At 44.2% G+C, this 25904-nt stretch overlaps 1 protein-coding gene across 7 annotated transcripts in view; it reads right to left on the bottom strand.

Moving 5' to 3' along the window:
* ZNF268 (zinc finger protein 268) overlaps positions 1-19033 on the bottom strand; it is a 41495-nt gene extending 22462 nt beyond the window's left edge. For 3 of the 7 annotated variants that reach the window (XM_059140393.1, XM_059140389.1, XM_059140392.1), the window contains exons 1-2: positions 18490-19033; positions 11358-11558 (exon numbers count right to left, since the gene is read on the bottom strand). In XM_059140393.1, coding sequence (XP_058996376.1) covers positions 11358-11558; positions 18490-18522 — 234 coding nt within the window. In that variant the 5' untranslated portion in view covers positions 18523-19033. Of the gene's footprint in view, positions 1-11357; positions 11559-18085; positions 18459-18489 lie in introns of those variants that run through there. The other 4 variants (XM_059140394.1, XM_059140396.1, XM_059140395.1 and 1 more) reach the window with 2 other exon arrangements.
* Positions 19034-25904: the final 6871 nt, after the last annotated feature.

Genomic DNA, 25904 nt, shown 5'->3' with positions numbered 1-25904 from the left:
TAGGTGAAACAGAAGGACACTATAAAATAATTCAAAGCTGTATGAGGAAATAAAGATCTTAATAAAGGTAGATACATGGACAATGATAAAAGACAGTATTAATTTAACTTTGGTTTCTAACCCCACATTTTGTCTTCTTACATAATTATATGAGACTAACGCATTTAAAATAACTTATTAGCTTGTGTTTAGGGGCATGCGATGTACAAAGATGTAATTTTGTGACATCAGTCACCAAAATGGGTGGGGACAGAACTGTAGAGGAGCAGAATCTTTGTAGAGTAACAAAGTTAAGCTGGTATAATTTCAAATAAGAATGCTACAACTTCAGGAAGCTGAACATAATCCCTGATAACCACAAAGAAAATATCTATATAATTTACACAAAAGGAAATAAGAAAGGAATTTAGATATTTAACTACAAAAAGGAAATTAAACACAAAAGAAGACAGTAATACAGAGACTGAGAGACCAAAAAAAAAGCTGTAAGGCATATAGGATTCAGACAGAATGAAATAAATAAGTCCCCCCTTATCAGTAATTACTTTAAGTGTAAATTGATGAAACTCTCATATCAAATACAGAGATTGGCAGAATGCCTTACAAACCATGACCCAACTATAAGTTGTCTAAAAGAGACTCACACTCATTTCAGATCCAAAGATTAAAAAAACAGATTGAAAGTGAAAGAATGGATAAAGAAAGATCTTTCACACGAACAGTAACCAAAAGAGATCAGTGAGGGTAATACCACCATCAGACACCAGAGACTTCAAATCAGAAAAGGTTATAAGAGGGGGTGTCTGGGGGGGCGCCTGTGTGGCTCAGTGGGTTAAGCCTCTGCCTTCGGCTCAGGTCATGGTCTCAGGGTCCTGGGATCGAGTCCCGCATAGGGCTCTCTGCTCAGCGGGGAGCCTGCTTCCTCCTCTCTCTCTGCCTGCCTCTCTGCCTACTTGTGATCGCTCTCTGTGTCCAATAAATAAATAAAATCTTTAAAAAAACAAAAAAAGAGGGGGTGTCTGGGTGGCTCAGTTGGTGAAGCATCCGCCCTGCGCTCAGGTCACAATCCCAGAGTCCCAGGATCGAGCCCCACATTGGAATCCCTGGTCAGCAGGGAGTCTGCCTCTCCCTCTTCCCCTCAACCCATCGTATCCTCTCTCTTACATTCTCTCTCTCAAATAAATAAAATCTTGAAAATTAAAAAAACGTTATGAGACCAAAAGAGACATTATATATTATTAAAGATTTAACACCACAAGACGCTATAACATTATAAAGTTATACATGTAATAACAGATTATTGAATTATATAAAGCAAAAACTGACATAATTAAAGGGAGAAAGTTTTATAATGATAATTGGAAATGTCAATATCCCACTCTCAATAATGGGTAGAACAATTAGACAGAAGACAAGAAAACAAAACACTTAAACACAGCAACTAGATCTAAGAGACATATGCAAAATATTCTACCCAACAAGAGCATACACATATTCTTCAAGTGCACATGGGACATTGTACAGGATACACTATGTGTCAGCCCATAAATAAAGTCCCAACAGATTCTAAAGGCACCTAACTGTCTCAGTCAGTTAAGCATCTGACTCTTGACTTTGGCTTAGGTCATGATCTCAGGATTGTTCAGCTGAGTCCTGTGTCAGGTCCATGCTGGGCACAGAGCCTGCTTAACATTCTCTCCTCTCTTCTACTCCCTCTGCCCTTCCCTTACCACTCATGTGCGCTCACTCTCTCATTAAAAAAAAAAAAAAAGATAAAGATCATACAAAGTATCTTCTCTGACCAAGTAGGATAAAGTTAGAAATCAGTAACAGAAGGGGGGAAACATTGAAAACATTGAAACATTGAAAAATCACAAAATCAGAGAAATTAAACTACGTATCTTAACCAACAGATCAAAGAAGAAATCAAAAGGTAAATTAGTAAGTACTTATTAGATCTGAATGAAAACAAAACCCAACATACCAAAATTCATAGGATGCAACAAAAAGCAGTGTTAAGGAGAAATTTTACTAGATGAATAAAGAGTACACTAGAGGAAGCAAAAAACAGATCAGTGATCTGGAGGACAGAGTAATGGAAATCAAGCTGAAGAGCAAAGAGAAAAAAGAATAACGCAAAATGAAAAAAGACAGGGAACTCAGCAACACCATCAAGAGTAGTTAACATTTGCATTATATGGATCCCAGAAGGAAAACAGAGAGAAAAGGGAGCAGAAAATTTATTTTAAGAAGTAATAGCTGAAAACTTCTTGAATCTGGAGAAAGGAACAGAAATACAGATCCAGGGGCGCCTGGGTGGCTCAGTGGGTTGAAGCCTCTGCCTTCGGCTCGGGTCATGATCCCAGAGTCCTGGGATCGAGCCCCGCATCGGGCTCTCTGCTCCGCGGAAAGCCTGTTTCCTCCTCTCTCTCTGCCTGCCTCCCTGCATACTTGTGATCTCTGTCTGTCAAATAAATACATAAAAATTTAAAAAAAAAAAAAAAAAAAAAGAAATACAGATCCAGGAGGCACAGAGAACCCCCAAGAAAATCAACCCAAGAAGGTCCACACCAAGACGTGTAGTAACTAAAATGGCAAAAAAGCAGTAGTAAAGAGAGAATTTTAAAGCAGCAAGAGGAAAGAAAGCAGTTAAATACAAGGGAAACCCATTAGACTGTCAGCTGATTTTTCAGAGAAACTTTGCAGACCAGAAGAGAGCGCCAATTATGGGCGCCTGGGTGGCTCAGTGGGTTGAGCCTCTGCCTTTAGCTCAGGTCATGATCTCAGGATCTTGGGATTGAGCCCCACATTGGGCTCTCTGCTCAGCAGGGAGCCTGCTTCCCCCCTCTCTGCCTGCCTCTCTGCCTACTTGCGATCTGTCACATAAATAAATAAAATCTTAAAAAAAAAAAAAAAAGGAGAGAGAGTGCCATGGTATATTCAAAGTGCTGAAAGAAAAAACCTCCAGCCAAGAATACTCTATCCAGCAAACCTGTCATTCAAAAAAAGAAAGATAGTGAGTTTTCCAAACAAAAGTTAAAGGAATTCATGACCACTAAACCGGCCCTACGAGAAATACTAAAGAGGACCCTTGAGTGGAAAGGAAAGACCTAAGAAGGAGTAAGAAAAGCAGGAAGCAAAAAAGCAGTATAAATAACTATCTCTAAAAAAATCTGTGAAGGACCTCACAAAATAAAAGGATGTGAAGTATGACACCATATACTTAAAATGTGTGGACGGGGGGAGGGAAGAATGGGTTCGAACTTAAGCAACCATCAATTTAATACAGACTGCCATATGCGTAAGATGCTATATTCAAACCTAATGGTAACCACGAATCAAAGACCACTAATACAAAAAAATAAATAAATAAAGAGAAAGGAATCCAAGCAATATCACTAAAGAAAGCCAATAAGCCATGAGAGAAGAGAGCAAGAAAAGGAACAGAAAAGAACTATAAAACAAGTAAGAAATGATGGTAAGTACAAACCTATCAATAATTACTTCCAATGTAAACAGACTAAATGCTTGAATCCAAAGACAGAGAGTGACGGAATGGATAAAAAATATATGCTGCTGCTAAGAGGCTCATTTTTAACCTGAAGACACAGATTGAAATGGAAGGGTTGGAAAAGCATTTCTCATGCAAACGGACATCAAAGGCCAGAGTACCAATACTTATATCCAGACAAAATAGATTTTAAAACAAAGACAGTAATAAAAAAAAAAAAGATTGCCCACATATAAGCACAAAGGGAACAAGCCAACAGGAAGCTGTAGCTATTGTAAATACGCACACAGCAGCGCAGCACCCAAATGGCACACAGCCGCGAGCAACAAACAAGAGGAAGTCATCCACAATAACACGGTAACAGGAGGAGGTAACTTGCATCAACAGACAGAATATCCAACAAAATATCAACAAGAAAACAGTGGCTTTGAATGACATGTTGGATCACACGGATCTAACAGATATATTCAGAACATTCCATCATAAAACAGCAGAAAACACATTCTTTTCAAATATACATGGAACATTCCTCAGATAGAGAACATATAAGGCCAAAAAACAAATCTCAACAAATTAAAAAAGATCAAAGTCATACCAAGCATCTTTTCTTTTCCTTTCTTTTCTTTTTTCTTTTTTTCTTGAGAGAGCGAGCACAAAAGAGTGCATGAGCAAGGAGGGGTAGAGGGAGACAGAGACTCTTTTTTTTTAAAAAGATTATTTATTTATTTATTTGACAGAGAGAGAGAACAAGCAGGCAGAGAGGCAGGCAGAGAGAGAGAGGGAAGCAGGCTTCCTGCTGAGCAGAGAGCCCGATACGGGACTCAATCCCAGGACCCTGAGATCATGACCTGAGCCAAAGGCAGTAGCTTGAGCCACCCAAGCGCCGCAAGACAGAGACTCTTAAACAGGCTCTACACCCACCACACAAGCCCAATGCGGGACTCAATCTCACGACCCAGAGATCAAGACCTGAGCCAAAATCAGGAAAAAAAACACTCCACCGACTGAGCCACCCAGGCACCCCATCAAGCATCTTCTCCAACTACAATGCTATGAGACTAAAAATCAACCACAAGAAAATATCTGGGGGAAAAAAAATACATGGATGTTAAATAACATACTAGTATGCAATGAGTGTGTCATCCAAGAAGTCAAAGAGAAAATTTAAAAATACATGGAGAAAAATCAAAGTGAAAACACAATGGTCCAAAATCTTTGGGATGTACCAGTGCTGTTCTAAGAGGAAAGTTTATATCAATACAGGTCCCACAAGAAACAAGAAAAATCTCAAATAAGCAACCAAACCTTACACAGAACAGAACTAGAAAAAGAAAAAAACAAAATCCAAAACCAGTAGAAGATGTAAAGTAATACAGATTAGAGCAGAAGTAAATGAAACAGAAACTAAAAGAGAAAGAGAGAGGACTCAAAGTAAGAAAAGAAAAAGAAGAGACGCCTGGGTGGCTCAGTTGGTTAAGCAGCTGCCTTCGGCTCAGGTTATGACCCCAGCGTCCTGGGATGGAGTCCCACATCGGGCTCCTTGCTCAGCGGGGAGCCTGCTTCTCCCTCTGCCTCTGCCTGCCATTCTGTCTGCCTGTGCTCGCTCTCTCCCCCTCTCTCTCTCTGATAAATAAATAAAATCTTTAAAAAAAAAAAAAAAAAAAACTCCCAAGAAACAAAAGTCAAATGTCATTCTCAATGGCAAAAGACTGAAAGCTTTCCTCTAAGAGAAGGAACACAGCAGGAATGCTGGCTTTCACCACTTCTATTCAACATAGAACTGAAAGTTCTAGCCAGAGCCATCTGGCAAGGAAAAAAAATAAGTCTTACAAACTGGAAAGGAAGAAGCAAAATTATCTCTGTTCACAGATGATATGATCCTATATGTAGAAAACTTTAAAGATTAAACACACACAAATGAATTCAGCAAAGTAGCAGCATACAATGTCAAAAATCAGTTGCCTTTCTACACTTGAACAATGATCATTCTGAAAAGCAAAATTATGAAAACAATTCCATTTATAAAAGCATCAAACAGAATAAATGTGTATCCAAGGAAGTAAATGACACAGAATGAAAACTAGAGGGCACCTGGATGGCTCAGTGGGTTAATAAGCCTGAGCCTTCGGCTCAGGTCATGGTCTCAGGGTCCTAGGATCGAGCCCTGCATTAGGCTCTCTAGTCCCACATGGAGCCTGCTTCCCCCTCTCTCTCTTTCTCTGCCTGCCTCTCTGCCTACTTGTGATCTCTCTCTCTCTCTCTGTCAAATAAGTAAATAAATAATCTTAAAAAAAAAAAAAAGGAAGAAGAAAACTAGAAAACTTTGCTCAAAGAAATTCTAAATGATATAAATAAATGTTCATGGACTGGAAGGCTTATCATTAAGATGTCAATACTACTTACTCACAGTGATCTACATATTAGTATAATCCCTGTCAAAATCCCACCGACAATTTTTTTTGCAGAAATAGAAAAGCCCATCCTAAAACTCATATGGAATCTCAAGGAACCCTGAACAGCCAAAACAATATAGAAAAAGAACAAAGCTGAAGGACTCACGTTTCCCTATTTCAACACTTACGACAAAGCTCCAGTAATGACAGCAAAGTAATACTGGCACAAAGACTGAAACACAGATGGATGGAATAGAATAGAGAACCCAGAAATAAACCCATGCATATATGATCAAATAACTTTTTTTTAAATATTTTACTCAACAGTTAATACGGATAATAAAAAATAAAGCCCCTCATCAGAATGGTGATTGTAGTTTTCACATCCATAATTATTCAATGGTGAAGTGATTTCAAAATGGTGCCAGCACGACACGATGGGGAAGGAAAACGCAGTACCCACAACAAGAATGAAATGCAGTTGGATCCTTACCTAGTATCATACGTAAAAACAAACCCTAAAATCTTAGCAAGGCTTTCTGCAGCTATCCACAAGCTCTTTTATAGTTAACATGGAAAGGAAGAGGGAAAAAATCAGCCAAAACAATTCTGGAGAATAAAGATGAAGTATCCCTGTAGCCCATTTTAAGATTTCCTGTAACCTCCAGACAGTGTGATGCTGGTGAAAGATCAGACACAAGATGAATGAAACAGCAAGCAGAGCTTAGAAATAGACCCATACAGGGGTGCCTGGGTGGCTCAGTGGGTTAAAGCCTCTGCCTTCAGCTCAGGTCATGATCTCAGGGTCCTAGGATCGAGCCCCGCATCGGGCTCTCTGCTCAGCAAGGAGCCTGCTTCCTCCTCTCTCTGTGCCTGTCTCTCTGCCTGCTTGTGATCTCTGTCTGTCAAATAAATAAATAAAATCTTTAAAAAAAAAAAAAGAAAGAAATAGACCCATACAAAGCTTGTCTCCTGATTTTTGTTTTTGTTTTTAAACAAAGACATAAAAGCAATTCAATGTATAGAGGAAAATCTCTGTCAAATAAAATAAATAAATAAATCTTTAAAAAAAAAGTCTGCCTTTGGCTCAGATCATGATCCCTGGGGTCCTGGGATCGAGCCCTGCATGGGGCTCCTTGCTCAGCAGGGGAGCCTGCTTCTGTCTCACCCTCTGCCCGTGACTCCCCCTACTTGTGCTCACTCCCTGTCAAATAAATGAATGAAATCATTTTTAAAATGTTTAAAAAGTAAACCTCAACACATAACCCAACCCTATACAAAATTTAACTAAAAATGGGTCAGGGGTTTTGAAGGGATTGGGGGTGGGAGGTTGGGGGAACCAGGTGGTGGGTATTGGAGAGGGCACGGATTGCATGGAGCACTGGGTGTGGTGCAAAAACAATGAATACTGTTATGCTGAAAATAAATTTTAAAAAAAATTTTTTTAATGGGTCATAGACTTAAATGTAAAAGCTAAAACTATAAAAGTCTAGAGAAATACAAGAGAAAATTTGTGTACTTTGGTTTGGGTAATAAGATTTTATTTTTATTTATTCATTTTGTTCAGCAGGCTTCACTCCCAGTGTGGGGCTTAAATTCATGACCCAGAGATCAAGAGTTGCATGTTCCACCAACTGAGTCAAACAGGTGCCCGGCAATGAGATTTCAGATATAAACTCAATCCATTCTAAAAAATAAAATCGAGAAAACAGAATTTATCAAAATCAAAATACTTGGTCTGTGAAAGTCAGTGTTACAAAAATGAAAAGACAAGCCAGAGACTGGGAGAAAACATTTACACATACTTTTTTGATGAAAGACTTGAATCTCAAATAGGTAAAGAACTCTTCAAAATCAATGGCAAGAAAACAACCCAAGTAAAAATTGGGGAAAAGATCAGGCACAGAACAGATACTTCACCAAAGATATTCAGAGAGCAAAATATTAAAGATACTCAATAATACTAGGTACAGGGAAATGCAATTTAAACCCACAATGTAATACCACCTCACATGTACAAGTATGACAAGTTTTACGGACCTGACAACACCAAGCACCGGCCAGGACAAGGAGCAACAGGAACCCTCATTCACTGCTGCTAAGAGCACAGAATCACACAGCCACTTTGGCAGACAGTTTTTTACAAAGATAAATACACGGTTACCATACAATCCAGCAATCAAGCTCTTAGGTATTTACCCAGCTGGTGGGAAAACTCGTGTTTACATAAAAACCCATATGACCAGACACTGGGGAGGGTATGTGCTACGATGAGTGCTGTGAAGTGTGTAAGTCTGATGACTCACAGACCTGTACCCTGGGCAAATAATACAATCTATGTTAATAAAAATAATTTTTAAAATAATAAAATTTTAAAAACCCATTGATGAATGAGGACAGCATTTGTAATCACCAAAAACTGGAATCACATGGATATCAAGGCTTACTATAAATAAAGACCATGAGGCCGGCACAAGGCCAGAAAAGCAGACCAAGTGCGGAGAGCACGGTGGGGTCACTCATGTCCAATGGCAACACAAGCAGCCAAGGGCACTGCCGGGAAGACCAGTTATCACGGAAACCAGCGTCCAGAACCAAAAACCAGGACAAGAAGAGGCCTGCAGAGGTCTAAGACTGATTAAACTCCCTTAACGATTCATAATACATATTCGAGAGCGAGAAAGAGCACAGAGCAGAGGGAGGGGCACGGGAGGGAGAGAGAATCTTAAGCAGCTTCCGAGCTGAGTGTGGAGCCTGACGCAGGGCTCGATCCCACCACCCTGAGATTGTGACCTGAGCCAAACCTGAGTCACTTAAACTGCTGAGCCACCTGGGCGCCCCTGATTAAACTGCTTTGACAAGGGGAGATTTTGCCATACACCATCAGAGTCCTCAGATACTGACTCATTCAATCCAAAGGTATCAGAAAGGCGACTGCCGCCGCAGGCTCTGCCCAAGTGACCTCTGAGCAGAAGAGCCTCCCCACAGCTTGAACAGTGAGAAGCACGTGGCAAGAGTGACCAGACCAGACTGTGTCCTCAGCCCAACTCATGGACACTCATGGACACACTTCGCATTTGGTTTGTTCAGCTCCTACCCCTTGGTACCTCTTGTTTGTTGCGGGACTTTGTACGAAGCTTTGCTCTGTGTGATGTGTCCGAAGCCACAATAAGTGAAATGGCATTGAGTTTGAAATCCTGAATTGCTTCACAGTTTTGTTAACCTTGTTTTGTAACTGAAGACACCAGACGCAGCTCATGCACCCTCACAGCACGCCCGTGACACCGACGGAACGGAAGAAAGAGTTAGGAAACCACACCACACGCATGGACGCCTGACACGTGACAAAGCCGGCACTGCTGGGCCAGAGGCAGAAACCAATCGCTCCACTGGAATCAGGACAGGTGGACAGCTCTGTGAAAAAAATACATCTTGACTTCTACCCACACCAACATAAAAATTCATTCTAGATATATTATAAATCTCAATGTGAAAGGTAAAATAATAACAAAGAAAAACATCCTCCTGAGCTTCAGATAAGAGAAAAGCACTTAAACTGGACACAAGGGGCGCCTGGGTGGCTCAGTGGGTTAAAGCTTCTGCCTTCGGCTCAGGTCATGATCCCAGGGTCCTGGGATCGAGCCCCGCATCGGGCTCTCTGCTCAGCGGGGAGCCTGCTTCCTGCTCTCTCTCTCTGCCTGCCTCTCTGCCTACTTGTGATCTCTGCCTGTCAAATAAATAAATAAAATCTTTAAAATAAAATAAAATAAAAATAAACTGGACACAAAAAGCACAAACAATAAAAATTGTATAAATCAGAGTAAGTTAAAATGAGAAATATCTGTTCATCAAAAGAGCACTACAGAATGAAAAGGGAAGCAAAACAAAAAAATATTGAACAAGAGTTAGTGCTATTCATACTGAAATATTTAGATGAAGCATGAAGATATCTGAAATATATTAAGAAATGCACCAAAAATAAGATGGCTTCAAGGATGCAAAGAGAGACAGAGACAAAGGCAGATACTGTGACAGCGCAAGTACAGGACAATGTCAATGGCAGATTCCGGGGGTTGGGTACACAGAGGTCCGCCGACATCCTTTCAACCTTGCCCTCTGTTTGAAGATTTTTGTAACACAGTATTAGAGGTAAAAGAAGCACTCTGAGTAAAATTTGAAAATGGATTTGGTATCAAGTAAGTTTTGAACTTCCATGTGCATGAATCACTGAATCCTGTGAAAATGAAAAGTCGGGGCTCCTGGGTGGCTCAGTGGGTTAAAGCCTCTGCTTTCAGCTCAGGTCATGATCCTGGGGTCCTGGGATCGAGCCCCACATCAGGCTCTCTGCTCGGTGGGGATCCTGCTTCCCCCCCTGTCTCTCCCTGCCTCTCTGCCTACTTGTGATCTCTCTCTGTCAAATTAAAAAAAAAAAAAAAAAAAAAAATCTTAAAAAAAAAAACAGTATTGAGGTGGGACATGGTATTCAGTATTTCTTTCCTTTTTTTTTTTAAAGATTTTATTTATTTATATGACAGACAGAGACACAGCAAGAGGGAACACAAGCAGGGGAACTGGGAGAGGGAGGAGCAGGCTTCCTGCGGAGCAGGGAGCCCGATGCGGGGCTGGATCCCACGACTCGGGGATCATGACCTGAGCCATACCCAGCCCCTTACTGACTGAGCCACCCAGGCGCTCTGATATTCTACATTTCTAACAAGCTTCCAGAACACAAAAAAATCCATGTAAACCAGTAAGAAAAAGACAGAAAAACCAAAGGCAACTAGATGTCAAATAAACATGACAAAGGGTATTCATTCTCTTCAGCTAGCAGGAAATGCAAATTAAACCCACAAAGAGACACCAACACCACACAACCACAACAATGGCTCAAATGCAAAAGACTAACAATAGAAATTGCTGGCCAAGAACTTAAAGCAAGCAGAACACGCAAACACTGTTCTCCTAGCATGAGTTGTAAATAGAAGCGGACGGGTATTTAATGAAACAAAGTGCTTACTGAGGAACAGAAACAGTAAACGGAGACAAACCTGCCACAGCCGGGTGGCTCAGCAGGTTAAGTGTTTGCCTTTGGCTCAGCTCGTGACCCCAGGGTCCTGGGACAGAGCCAGGGAGCCTGCTTCTCCCTCTGCCGCTACCCCTGCTTGTGTTATCTTTCCCTCTCTCTGACAAATAAATAAATAAAATCTTAAAATTTTAAAAAAAGATACAGGTGTCACACCATTAACATAAACTAAAAATGCATCTATAGCAATAACAGTACATATTTTGTGAACACATACAAACAAAAGAAATCCATGGAAAACAAAGTAATGGGGGGGGGATCGAAATAGACTACAGGAAATCAGAAAATATGTAAATAAAGACAGATAGGGACCTTACACAGACCGAGAGAGAACTAAAGAAAAGCAGGAATAAATAAGCAAACAACTCACCCGAGACTGGGTGGTTTTTGGCTGCTCCTGGGAAATAAACAGCCACTCTAGAACCTGCTCTGTCCTGTGATTCTTGTGTCTTTGCCAGGGTCCTCCAGGGAGAGGCCGGTGGTCAGGGGTCCCTTGACCCAGGACGGTGTCCTGACCCTGCAGCTCTCCCGCTCTGAGGCGTGAACTCTCTTGTTCCTGGAGAGGTGGGACCTGTGGGCACAAGAGCAAACTCACGTTAACGACCAGAACTCCCCTGGGCCCCAACCTCCGTCTCCTGTGCCGGAAAACACACTCGCAGGAAGCCGGGCTGGATGTTCTGCCCGCTGTGCTCAGCGTCACTGTGGGGCGGAACCCCAGTGCAGTGACGACAGCCCCCGCCCTGCTTCTGCACACAGATGCTCAGGAGCCCCGAAGCTGCACCAGCCACCCTAGGAGCTGAACAACCGCAGGCGGTCACTCAAATAGAGCGCAACAAGGGCACTTAGGCCGGGCGTATGCAAGCCACAGATTTCGAATGAGCCACACTGCCTTAGAGTCTCTTCCCTCGTTATTTAAATGCCCATCAACAAGTCACTTCCTCTCTCCGCGGAGTCTTACTGTTTGCTGCGGTGAGAACACCAGCACAGGGTGGCACCAGGTAGAGCAGCGCAGTTTTTTATTCTTCCAAAAATGCCCAATGAATGCAGACGAGCCCAATCACAGTGGTACAGGAAAAAGCCCGCAGACGTCCACACCAAACCAACACAGTCTAGGTGACGACGTCTCCGCACAAACATCAGGATAGAGGCAGAGGTGACCTCAGAGCACAGGACAGATCCCAGGAGAGAAGAGTGAACGATGAGGGAAGATTCTGATGGGCCACACACCGCAGATCCCCAAAGTCACCAATAATGCGTGCCCCCAATCGGAAGACAATCCCGAAGTCACTAAGTGACCTGATGCACTGCCGCCACCTAAGCACATGGGAATTTGAAAAATGACCGGCAAACAGTCCTCTCCAGACACAAAGATCTTCGCTCTGAGGGAAAAGTGCTAAAAATCATGCCCAAATTGCTCAACACGGAAGATTAAGGTAGTGAGAGGAATGACAGAGCGACGGAGACAGAGGAGGGGAGAGGAAGGGAGGGGAGGGGGAAGGAGGGGCGGAGAGAGGAGAGGTCCAGGTGACTAGAGGGAACGGACAGAGAAAGGAGAAAGGCTACCAGACAGTAAGAGGGAAGCACTGAGATCCTATTCCAGAAATTACCACAAAATACGTGAATGTGAAAGAAATGCATTAGAAGACCAGGCATGCTGAAGGAAGCAGAGGCTAGAGGCCAAATAAAGGGCTTCCTGATACGGCGCAGCACTGAAGTACGAGTTTGTTTCTGTCTGCAAAAGAAGCACTGAGAAGATGAAGTGGAGCAGTAAAAATGGAGACTTCTGCAGGAGGGCGGAACGGGACAGAAGGGATAACAGCAAGTCAGTTTCCACTTGTGAATCACGTATAAATATCGTACATAATCAGAAAGAGGGAGGGCAGTCCTTACAGCTGCAAGTAAGTGTCAACAAATGTGTATTTATCAAACTGAAAACAAAACTACAAAAGGATAATTTTCCTAACTGATCTTTAGATAAAATGAGCTACCAAGACAAACTGAACTTCATTCAGCATCCTTGTTAGTAAAAACAAATTATAATTTTAAAACCATTCTATGGGGCGCCTGGGTGGCTCAGTGGGTTAAAGCCTCTGCCTTCAGCTCGGGTCATGATCTCAGGGTCCTGGGATCAAGTCCCGCATCAGGCTCTCTGCTTGGCTCTCTGCTTCCTCTTCTCTCTCTCTTCCTACTTGTGATCTTGCTCTGTCAAGTAAATAAATAAAATCTTTAAAAAAAAAATAAAATAAATTTTAAAAACCATTCTATGGACATTGTAGGATATGACAGTTCTATTACCATTATTAAGAATGAAGATATCTGGATTTAACAGATACATTCATCACATCCCATCATAAACAGCAGATACACACTCTTTTCACATACACATGGAACAGTCTCCCGAGCAGATCACACATTAGGCCATAAAACAAATCTCAACAAACTCCAAAAGACTGAAGTCATTCCAAGCATCTTTTCTGACACAATGCTATGAAACTAAGAATCAACCAAGAAAAAAATTTGGAAAAAAACACAAATATATAGAGGTTAAGTAACATATTACCAAACGATGAATATGTCACCCAGGAAATCAAAGAGAAAATCAAGAAAACACATGCAGAAAAAACACTGTAGTCCCAAATGTCTGGAATGTTTTAAGAGAAATGTTCATAGCAATACAGGCCCACCTCAAGAAACAAGAAAAATCTCAACCTACCAACCATACACCTAAAGGAACCAGAAAAAGAACAAACAAAACCCAAAACCAGGAGAAGGAAGGAAATAATAAAGATCAGAGCTGAAATAAATGTAAGAGAAACTAAAACAAACAATGGAACAGACCAGTGAGACAAGAAGCTGGTTCTTTGAAAAGATCAACCAAATTGATGAACTTTTCACTAGACTCACCAAGAGCGACAGAGAGAGACAGAGCGACAGAGAGAGACAGAGCGACAGAGAGAGGCCTCAAATAAAATTAGAAAAGAAAGGGGAACTAATAAGTAATACTACAGAAATACAAAGGCTCGTAAGAGAATACTATGAATACGTGAATATGAACATTGTCCCAACAAACTGGACAACCGGGAAGAAATGGATAAAACCCTAGAGACATACAACCTCCCAAACTGAATCAGGAAGACACAGAGAATCTGAACAGACCGATTCCCGGCGATGACACTGAATCAGTAAGCAAAAAACTCCCAACGCACAGAAGTCACCTCACGGGCAGCCTCACGGGTTAAGTTCTACCAAACATCTGAAGGAGAGTTAACATCCGTTCTTCTCCAAGTATTCCAAAAAAGGGAAGAACGAAAACTTCCAAACTGATTCTATGAGGGCTGCATTATCCTGATCCCAAAACCAAATAAAGACACTACAAAATAAGAGGAACTTGGGGCACCTGGGTGGCTCAGTCTGTTAAGCATCTGTCTTTGGCTCTGGTCATGATCCCAGAGTCCTGAGATCAAGCCCCACGTCAGGCCCCTGCTCAGAGGAAAGCCTGCTTCTCACTCTTTCGCTCTGCCTGCTTGTGCTCTCTCTCTCTCAAATACATAAATAAAATCTTAAAAAAAAAAAAAAAAACCAGGAACTACAGGCCAGTATCTCTGATGAATACAGATGCAAAAATCCTCAACAAAATATCGGCAAACCAAATCCAACAATATTCTAAAAACATCATTCACTTCGATCAAGTGGGATTTATTCCTGGGTTGCAAGGGTGGTTCCATATTCACAAATCAATCATCAATCAACACGAAAGATTGCATCAACAACAGAAAGCATAAAAACCATATGATCATTTCCACAGATGCAGAAAAAGCATTTCACAGAGTATAACAAACATTCATGATTTAAAAAAAAAAAATCACAAAGTAGATTTAGAGGGAACATACCGTAAACATAAGAAAGCCATATTTGAACAACCCAGAGCTAACGTCATACTGAAAGGTGAGAGAGCGAGAGTTTTCCTCCTAATATCGGGCCCACGACAAGGATGTCCGCCTTCACTACTTGTATTCATCACAGCACTCAAAGTCCCACCACAGCAATCGGGCAAGAAAATGGAGTAAGAGGCTTCCAGACTGGTAAGGAAAAAGTAAAGCTTTCACTATTTGCAGACAACATTAATACCATGTAGAGAAATCCTAAAGACCGCACCAAACACCACTGGAGCTGATAAATGAATTCAGAGAGAAATCCACTGCAGTTCTACCCACTAATAATAAAGCAGCAGAAAGAGAAATTAGAAAAACAATCTATTTACAATTGTACCAAAAAGAATAAAACACCTGGGAATAAACTTTAAAAAGGAGGAGAAAGACTTGTACTCTGTAAACTATAAAACACTGATGGAAGAAACTGAAGATGACACAAACGAAAAAGTGCTCCACGCCCACGGACTGAAAGAACAGATGCCGTTAAAATGGCCACACAGGGCGCCTGGGTGGCTCAGTGGGTTGGGCCGCTGCCTTCGGCTCAGGTCATGATCTTGGGGTCCTGGGATCGAGTCCCGCATCAGGCTCTCTGCTCAGCGGGGAGCCTGCTTCCTCCTCTCTCTCTGCCTGCCTCTCTGCCTGCTTGTGATCTCTCTCTCTGTCAAATAAATAAATAAAATCTTTAAAAAAAATAAAATGGCCACACGACCCAAAGCGACCTACAGATTTCATGCAATCCCAATCAACGTATTCCAACAGCATTTCTCCCAGACCGAGAACAAATAACCCTACAAATTGTATGGAACCACAAAAGGCTCCAAATAGCTGAACAGTCTTGAAAAAGAAAAACCAAGCCGGAAGTATCAATTCCAGACTCACTTTCTACTACAAACTGCAGTAATCCGAATGGTGTAGTACTGGCCCCAAAACAGAACAGATCAACAGAAAAGGACTGTAAGCCAAAACCAAACCCAAGATTACATGGTCAATTAATCTCTGATAAAAGAGGCAAGAATATGCAATGGAGGGGCGCCTGGGTGGCTCAGTGGGTTAAGCCTCTGCCTTCAGCTCGGGTCATGCCTGATCTCAACGTCCTGGGTTTGAGCCCCACATCGGGCTCTCTGCTCAGCGGGGAGCCTGCTTCCCTCCCCCTCTCTCTGCCTGCTTCTCTGCCTGCTTGTGATCTCTGTCTGTCAGATAAACAAGTAAAATCTTAAAAAAAAAAAAAAAATGCAAAAAGAATGAGATCGTGCCCTGTGCAATGAGACGGGCGGAGCTGGAGAGGATGACGCTCAGTGAAATAAGGCAGAGACAGACGAATACCGTATGATCTCTGTCATATGTGGAATTGAAGAAACCAAACAAAAGGAAAAAAAAAAAGAGAGAGACAAGCCAAGAAAGAGTGTCCTAGCTACAGAGAGCACAGGGTCAGCAGAGGGGGCGGTGAACCAGGTCAGGGGACGAGGCGCGGTGATGTGTGGCAGCGCTGCATCAGCACCCGGCTCGCCCGAAACCAACACGACACTGCACGGTCACCACACTGGAATTAAAACGGTCACTTCATAAAATAAAAACAAGATCCCTAGCACGTGACAAAAAAGATGCAACAGTAAGTTGTACACGTGTACACCGATGTTTGTAGCGGCAGCTCAGTATTGGGAACCACCCAGATGTCCACCAATGGATGATCGCATACAGGAGATGTGGCCTCACCAGCAGAGGCCACTGAGCCACACCGAGGAATTAAGTGCTGATAAACGGTACCACACTGATGAACCCTTGGAGAGGAAGTGCCCAGCAATTAGCTTTTTTGACCGTAATTTAAGTGTCTGAGGCAAGCTTTTCATTGTCAAGCCATCCAGTCTGAAGACACTCATCTTGGACCAACACATCGCCGGCTACACCAAAAGGCGAAGAACAGGGCTGCCCCTCCCAATGACATCCCCCTTTTGGAAAGCGCTGGGTGACCTAGATAACTGCTCGACTGAGGGACCCTGGTTTTCCCTGTCTGTGCCCTAATTCCCACCCTTATATTTTAAATTCACCAATAAAAAGTGAACCTGCAAAACACAAGGCACCCCACCCTCAACCTCAATAAAGGCACAAGCTTGAGTGCACCCTTCCCACCCAACGACCTTGCTGTCTGGCATAGCACATGCCCTCCAGGGCTTACGAACCTCCAGGACTTATAAACCTTGTTTTTCCGACATTCCCTGGCGGTTGCTGATGAAGCGTCTTGCCATCATAGGACGAACCTCAAACGCCAGTCCAGCCGCAACTCTGCCTCCAGTTGGGAATGTCTGGACGCTCACATGGGCCCAGGGAGGGCTGCAGGCCAACCTACTCGCTAGCGTCACGCCTGACAGGCGGAAACCAACGCAAAGCAACCCTTGAAAACATCATGCCCAAAGAGGCCAGACAGAAAAGGCCACATACGGTGTAACTCTATGAAATTGGTAAATTCAGAAAAACACAAAGTAGATTAATGGTTGCCAAGGAAAAGGGGGAAGAGGGAGGGACTGCAGATGGGGACGGTTTCTCACTGGAGCGACCCTAATGTTTAGAATTAGTGGTGACCCGTGTACAACTCTAAATACTAAAGGTGACCAAGTTGTACATTTTTTTTTAAAGATTTAATTCATTTTTTTTTTGACAGAGAGAGATCACAAGCAGGCAGAGAGAGAGAGAGAGAGAGGAGGAAGCAGGCTCCCCGCTGAGCAGAGAGCCCGACGCGGGACTCGATCCCACGACCCTGAGATCATGACCTGAGCCGAAGGCAGCGGCCCAACCCACTGAGCCACCCAGGCGCCCCTAAAATCCAAGTTCTTAAGGTAATCCTCAAACCCCGCAATGATCTGGTCAGCCTGTGGCTGTGGCCTCCTTTCTCAGCACGCACTCCACCGTCACCTACACCTTCACCCTCCACATTTCAGCAACCCTAAAACGATCCAAGTTCACCAACAGACCAGGGCACTTCAAGCTTCGCAGGTTTGCACGTTGCTTCCTTTTCCCAGGCTGACCTTCCGTCCGTCATTCACACTCACCTTCCAAACCTCAGTTAAGAGTCTTATTCCTCGCCAAGCCTTTCTTGGAGGACCCTCGTCTCCCGAACGGACCCTGTGCCGAGCGTCCCCATGTCCTTCGGCGGCCTGCTCTGGGTACCTACCGTCATTGTCCCCACGGGCTTCCTGGTCCACCGGCCCCACCAGACCTCCGCTCTCCCCAAAGAAGGGCAGGAACAACTGATCTCTGCGCTCTGAGCACCGGCCCCGGGCCTGCCAGCACGAGACCCTACACGCTGCTGAATAGGGGATACACGAGGACCGATTTCCCAATGCGGTCCGACGCGCCGAGAAAGAGCCGGCGAGAGACGAGTAGGGACAGAGCCGGCCGCAGAGAGACGGAAGCCGGGGGTGGGGTCCTTCCGGCCTCGAGCAAACACGCTCTCCGGAGAGTCTCGAGGCGCCGGGGGCGGCGGGGGCGCGCGCGAGACTCCCCCGCGCGGCCAACGGACCGGGTCCGCCGGGGGCTCAGGGAGAGCTTCTCAGAACCGAGAGAAGCGCTACTCACCCAGATGGCCGCTGTCCGGACCCGGGTGGCCATGCCCGCGGCCGGTCGATGCGTCCCGCGGGCGGCGGCAGGACGCCGGGGCTGCCGGAGGGGCAAGACGCGCGAAGGAGGCGGCGTCCGCGCCGCTCGCGCCCCGCGCCGGGGACCGCCTCCCGCCCCCACGGAGGGCGCCCCGCGGAGACGCCGCCCCGGTCGCGGCCCCGGGGCCCGCCGTCCCCACGCCGCCCCGGCCCGGCCCCTGCGCGATCGGGCCGGACACCGCTCCCAGTCTGCGCAGGGGCACGCGAGGTCGGAGGCGCTGCTACCGTCCGGCCGCCCTGACGCTGCAGCGACCCCTCAGCCGCCGGCCGGGGCACGCGGGGCACCGGCCGCCTCGACCTCGCGGCTCGGCAGCCCCATCGGCTCGGGCCTCCCTTCGAGTGGGCGGCGCCGGCCGCGGGTGCTTCGGCCACGGCTGTCGAGGCAGACGAGCTCGGGTCACCGCGAAACCGGGTTCTCCGGGCCGGGCCCAGCCCGCGGCGGCCGTTAGGGACGCGCCGGAAACGCGTCGGTCGGTGCGACCGCAGGGCGGAGAACTACAACTCCCAGAAGGCCCTGCGGGAGCGCGCCCGGCCTCGGGGTGGGTCGGGCGCCGTGGGAGGGCCGCCGGCGCCCGGAAGGCTGCGGAGAGGAGCTCGGGTCGTCGGGGTCCGGCCGTGGACGCGGTGCGGGGTCTCTCAGGGCGGCGGCGAACTGCAGTCGTGGGCAGCAGTAGGCGGGAGTGGTATCCACGGAGGTGCGGACGCTGGGGGGTATGTGCTGGGGCAGTGCTGTGGACGGTGTAAACCCGGCGATTCACAGACCCTACCCCTGGGGCTAATAATACGTTACATGTTAATAAAAGATAAAAACTTTTTTTAAAAATGTTTTTCATTCTCCACTTTCCCGAAATGGGGAATGTCCCGAGTTACATGATAAAAACTCAGAAATTCATAATGACATGTTAACATAAATGACACTTTAATGAATATTAGTTAAAAAAAATAATAAATAGGGGCACCTGGGTGGCTCCGTGGGTTAAGCCTCTGCCTTCGGCTCAGGTCATGATCTCAGGGCCCTGGGATCGAGCCGCGCATCGGACTCTCTGGTGGGGAGGGAGCCTGCTTCCCCACCTCTCTCTGCCTGCCTCTCATAGCAACTAAACAAGGGATACTTTAGTTGCAGTGTAAGTCTGAAACCAGATAGGTGAACTTCCACTCTGTTACATTAAAATCTGTTTGTCTGGATACAGATGCAGTGAAAAGAAGGGCCATCTGTACCCCAATGTTCATAGCAGCAATGGCCACGGTCGCCAAACTGTGCAAAGAACCAAGATGCCCTTCAAACGGTCGAATGGATAAGGAAGATGTGGTCCATATACACTATGGAGTATGATGCCTCCATCAGAAAGGATGAACATCGAACTTTTGTAGCAACATGGAGCAGACGGGAAGAGATTCTGCTGAGTGAAATAAGTCAAGCAGAGAGTCAGTTATATGGTCTCACTGATTTGTGGAGCATGAGGAATAACATGGAGGACATGGGGAGAATGAGAGGAGAAGGAAGTTGGGGGAAATTGGAAGGGGAAGTGAACCATGAGAGACTATGGACTCTGAAAAACAATCTGAGGGCTTTGAAGGGGCGGGGGGTGGGAGGTTGGGGGAACCAAGTGGTGGGTATTAGAGACTGCACGGATTGCATGGAGCACTGGGTGTGGTGCAAAAACAATGAATCCTGTTACACTGAAAATTTTTTAAAAACTGTCTTGCACTTCAGATAGTTTTATTATCATGCTTCTCTACTATCATGAATTAGTCGTGTGTAAATATCAGTTCACTGACTTACACAGATATTCCAAATGACACATTTCGCTTTACAATATGAAAAATCCTATTTAATATTGTCATTGATCTTAAGTATTGGAAAACTCTGAGAATCAGTGGCAGACACAAGTTTCCCAAAATCGTACTCTTAATGTGAAAATGCTGTTTTTGGCAGGCACCTGGGCAGCAGTCCAATGGGCTTTTGATCTCAATTCAGGTTTTGATCTCAAGGTCCTGATTTCAAGCCCTGCCTTAGGCTCCACACCTAGAAAACTTGAATTTTAGGTTGTCAATAAATAAATACGGTCATTTGTTTCCCTTGAAGTGACAAGCTCACTCAATTTTTGAGACCATGTCTGCCATATCCATGAGTGCCTTGTTTTCAGTCCCTTTTTAGCAAGGTGAAGCCCCCAAATCAAATAACCACACAAGTGCTTTTTCTGGAGATAACTATGGAACTTCAGTATGGAGTCAGAGTATCTGTTGCACAGATAGTAAAAAGATAAGTACTTGGGTTGATTTGATACTTTTACTGCTCTATCAAGGACTTCATAAAGTGAAATAAATCCTAAATACTAAATGTGGAAAGGAAGAGTCTAAAAGTTTTACACTGAAATGGAGAATTGTCATCTTTTGCCCACTACTGACTGGTTAAAATAATTTCAATCATATACTAGTTACTCATATGCTATTAACATTCTATGCTTCTGTAACAGGCTACCACAAACTTGGTGGCTTAAAACGATACAAATGTATCTTACTGTTCTGTAGGCCAAAAGTTCCACACAAGTCTTACTGGGCTAATTCAAAAGTGTTGGCAGGGATCCTTCATTCCTGGCGGCTCTTGGGAAAGGATTCTTTCCCTTGCCTTTTCCAGATTTTAGAGGCCACATGCATTTCTTGGATCATGGCCCATTTCCTCTGCATCCAAAACCAGCTACAGAGTTGAGTACTGTCCACCTCTCTCTGGCCTCCTTGGTCTCCCTCTTCCACTTTAGAGCATGTGTGGATTACATGGGCGATATTTGGATAATTCTAGATTGGCATACTTCATTCTCCTTTGCCATGTAATATATTCAGAGATTCTAGGATTAGAATGGGGACATCTTTCAGGAGCCGTTATTTTGCCTACCATGTGTATGTGGGTCTGTCTCTAGTCTTTATTTCATTCCACTACAATGGAACTACATTGAGGTGCCTACAATGGGGGTGTGCAAACTTTTTCTGTGAAAGTCCGGTGTATTAGTATGATGATGATACAGTACCACAGACTGGGTAGCTTGAACAACAGATTTATTTCCTCACGGTTCTAGAGGCTGGAAGTCAGAGATCAAGGTGTCGAGAGAGTTGGTTTCTTCGAATTCCTCTTCTCATATCCCCATGTCCCCACATGGTTGTCCCTCTGTGTGTGTGTGCCTGTCCCCAGCTCCTAAAAGGACAGTAGTCAGACTGGATTAGCACCCACCCAGTATCATTATTTTAACTTGGAATGTTTAAACTTGAAAGACCCCAGTCAACATTCTGAGTTACTGGGGATTAGGACTTCCAGCATAGGAATGTGGGGAGGGAGATAACTCATCTAATAACAGTGAGTAAATATTTTAGATTTTGTGCACCAATTACTGAACTTTGCCATTGTAACACAAAAGCAGCCACAGATAACACATGCATGAATGAGCCTGGCCATGTTCCAGTAAAACTTTTAATTACAAAAGTAGACAGAAGGCCGTTTGTCCTATGTCCATTGCACTGATTCCTGGTCACCACCATGCCAGTCCATTGCACTGATTCCTGGTCACCACCATGCCAGTGCACCAGTCTTCTTATTCTATTAGAGTAAGCCTTGATAAGTAGTAGATCAAAATCTTTTTTGTTGTTCTTAAAATTGTTACTTTTATTCCTTTGGTCTTGCATGCATATTTTAAGCTTCAATTACTGAGTTTCATTTAAAACCCTTTATAACAAATTATGATCTATTAGGGTGTCATCTCCATGTGGCAAACACGGTTGCTTCACTGTCTGGTAACTATCCTCTCTCCTTCTTGGCTAGAACTGTGTATGTTTACATATTGGTTGGCCATAAGTTTGTGGCATTCCCCCTTTCTAGATTCAATGAATGAATGTTGAGTTCTTCAATTCATTCAACAAGTATTTATTGAATGCCTACTCCGAGCTAGCTAGTGTATTAGGCACAGAGGATACATCAGTAATTAAAACTAGAATCCTGGGCGCCTGGGTGGCTCAGTGGGTTAAGCCGCTGCCTTCGGCTCAGGTCATGATCTCAGGGTCCTGGGATCGAGTCCCGCATCGGGCTCTCTGCTCAGCAGGGAGCCTGCTTCTCTCTCTCTCTGCCTGCCTCTCCATCTACTTGTGATTTCTCTCTATCAAATAAATAAATAAAATCTTTAAAAAAAAAAAAAAAAACTAGAATCCTTGGGGAGGGGCAGCTGGGTGGCAGTCAGTTGAGCATCCGGCTTATGATTTCAGCTCAGGTCATGATCTCAGGGCCATGAGATTGAGCCCTGGCTTGGGCTCTGTGCCCAGCATGGAGTCTGCTTAAGATTCTCTCTCCCTCTCCTGCTAATGTACTCTCAAATTAATTAATTAATTAGTTAATCTTTAAAACAGACAAACTAGGATCCTTGAGGCATCTGGGTGGCTCTATCGGCTCAGTGTCCAACCCTTGACTTCAGCACAGGTCATCTTAGGGTGGTGAGATCTAGCCCTGCGTTGGGCTCCATTCGCTGCAGGGAGACTAAGACCTCTCTCTCTCTCCCTCTGCCCCTCACCCCTGCTGTCTCCAAAATAAGTAAATCTTTCAAAAAAGAAAGGATCCTTTGTGAAGCATTTATTTTGGTAAGGGAAGACAGATGATTGATTGGTTGATAAACAGGAAAGGAGTACTACTGAAAACATGAAAAAAATAGGATTAAGGAATTAGCAGTACCAGCAGGGTGGCTGCAATTTTAAATAAAGCAATGTCGCAGTCCTAGGTCACCGGTAACAAACTACCACAGAGTGTGGCCTTCAACAACAGATATTTGTCTGGAGTTCTGGAGGCTAGAGGTCCAAAATCAAGTTGTTGGTAGGGACTGGTTCCTTCTGAGGGTTGTCAAGGAAGGATCTGTTACAGCCTCTGTCCTTTAACCTGTAGACCCACCTTCTACCTGTGCTCCCCACATCATCTTCCCTTTATATGCATCTCTGTATCCAAATGTCCCCCCCCCTTTTTTAAATAGAAGTGCACCATTGATACTGGATTATAGCTTCACTAATGACTTAACTTGATGACCTCCATGAAGACCCTTTCTTCATGTAAAACCACATTCTGGTAACAGGAATGGCTTCAACACAGAAAATTTGGGAGCATAAATTTCTATCCAGAACAGATACAGTAGAGCTTGTTTGTAAGGTAATGCACCCTAAATCTTTTTTCACAGGGCTGTGTGATAAGAGCACTTTGTCAATAAAATATCTAGAGCTAACGGCTGAATTTCTAATGTGTAGAGCAGAAAGCAGTTGGGTCTTTCCAACTCCCTGAAGCCACAAATCTAGGGACCCTTGCCATCCCTAAATTGATGTCATTACTGGGATATCTTGCCAACCTCAACCAACACCCATTTACACACACCCTCTCTTTCAACCAATTCCTATACAGCTGCCAAGACACTGAGCATGTGGTCACCTTGCAATTTATTTAACAGCAAAGTTAACGAAACAAACAATTTTCACCTTTTTGCTGTCTAACAGGAAAGGCAATGCCACAGACTGATCAGTGTATGCTTCATTCACAGATGAATGTTAAGAAAATACTTTCTGGGGCACCTGAGTGTCTCAATCAGGTAAGCTGAGCTGATCTTGGTTTCCGCTCAGGTCACAGTCTCGGGGTCGTGGGATCAAACACTGTGTCAGGGAGTCTGTTTGAGATGCCCTTTCTCTCTTCCTCCTCCTCCTGTGCCCCCAACATGCTTGCTCTCAATGAATGAAATCTGTTTACAAAAAGGAAAAAGGGAAGAAAGAAAATGCTTTTGAATCCCTGTGAGCCTATAACAGTGGTGACTGAGGATACTGGGCCTTTAAAATTCCTGTGTCTTCCCATTACCCTCAGGATAGCACCAGGACCCTTAGCCAGATGTACAGGCAGCAAGTAGTGGAAACACCGCATGAGCTGGAGCCAAAGGGATCTGGGTTTCAACCTTGGCTCTTCCACTTCTTACTGTGCAACTTGGGGCAGTCACTGTGAACTCAAAGTGGCATTAATGTGAAAACTAAGTAAGACAGTACATACAACTCAGAGGCCACTACTCGTTTCCACAGTAATCTACTTTCTTACCTTCAGATCCTAATCCTAATTTCCACTCAATGTCCTGTCTCCATGTATAATGTCATGTGCCTGTCTTAAAATGATGCAGGTATTAATTCAGCGAATTTGTCTATGGAGAAAATAAATCACAATGGTGCCTATTTTTCATATTGAACTGGCTACTTTTGTAAGATCCTCTACAAAGCCCCAGACACTACCTTGCTTGAGACCCGCACCACACTTGCTAATTACTTTTAATATGAAGCTTCACTAGCTATGTAATTGGGACAAATTACCTAAAATTTCCAAATTCTAGTTTCCTTAAACATAGGGGTGAGAAAATGTTACTCATAGGGCTATAGGTGGAAATAATCTATTGTATTAAAGGGCTTAGCAGATTGGTTACTTGTATTAAGCTGTGTATAAATGAAGATGAATTATAAAATCAGCAAATACTACTACTGTTATTAGCTTTCACTTGAAGCTGTGGATTTTCTCGGATTTCCCAGAAATTCCTGTTCTGAATATTTTCAAAAAAATCAATTTTACTGAAGTAAAGCTACATACAACAAACTGGATCCACTTCAAATGTATAGTGTGATGAGTTTAACAGACAAGGGCAGTCATGGAACCAGCACCAGTCAAGACACAGATCCTCCTCGCTGGTTTCCTGGCGGTCCCGTCTGCTGTCTGTTCTCTCCCACGCCAGACTGATGAGGGAGCAGGAGGCTGGCTGAGAACAGAGCAGGGGCTGGCACCTTGCACCCCCTCTCCACCCACTCCCCTTGGTAACATGTGTGACATTTCACAGGCACCCCTGACTGCCCTAAAAGAAGAGCAAATGGTTATCTTGCAGAGATCACAGTCCTGCAAGGCAGGAGTCTCTCTTGGTTTACAAATGTCCTTGAGATTTACTACAAAGAAGTTGTCTTATCAATAGCCCAATTTCCAAGGACACATAACTCAGTTCCTCAAGCCCTAATGTCACCCTCCCCTCCATAAAAAACCGGAGACGGAGGTAGAAGGAAAAGTAAATAAAGTTAAATTTCTTTTAAAGACCTAAATCTCACTAAAAAGGACGCTTGATAGCAGGAATGTAACATTCCACCAGGAGACTCTCAATTGTCTTTATGTTAGTGCCTCATTAGAGGGAAAGTGGCCTTGGCTTGATAGTAACCAGGCCTTCAATATCCTGATAGTCTTCTTTACCCCAATAGCCCTTCTGAACACCCCTTTGTCCTCACCTACCCAACTCCTGTGTATATAACCAG

Source organism: Mustela lutreola, chromosome 11 (genome assembly GCF_030435805.1).
Source record: "Mustela lutreola isolate mMusLut2 chromosome 11, mMusLut2.pri, whole genome shotgun sequence".
NCBI lineage: Eukaryota > Metazoa > Chordata > Mammalia > Carnivora > Mustelidae > Mustela > Mustela lutreola.
Note: the sequence above shows the minus strand (reverse complement) of the source record. Positions and strands in the feature narration are given on the sequence as shown.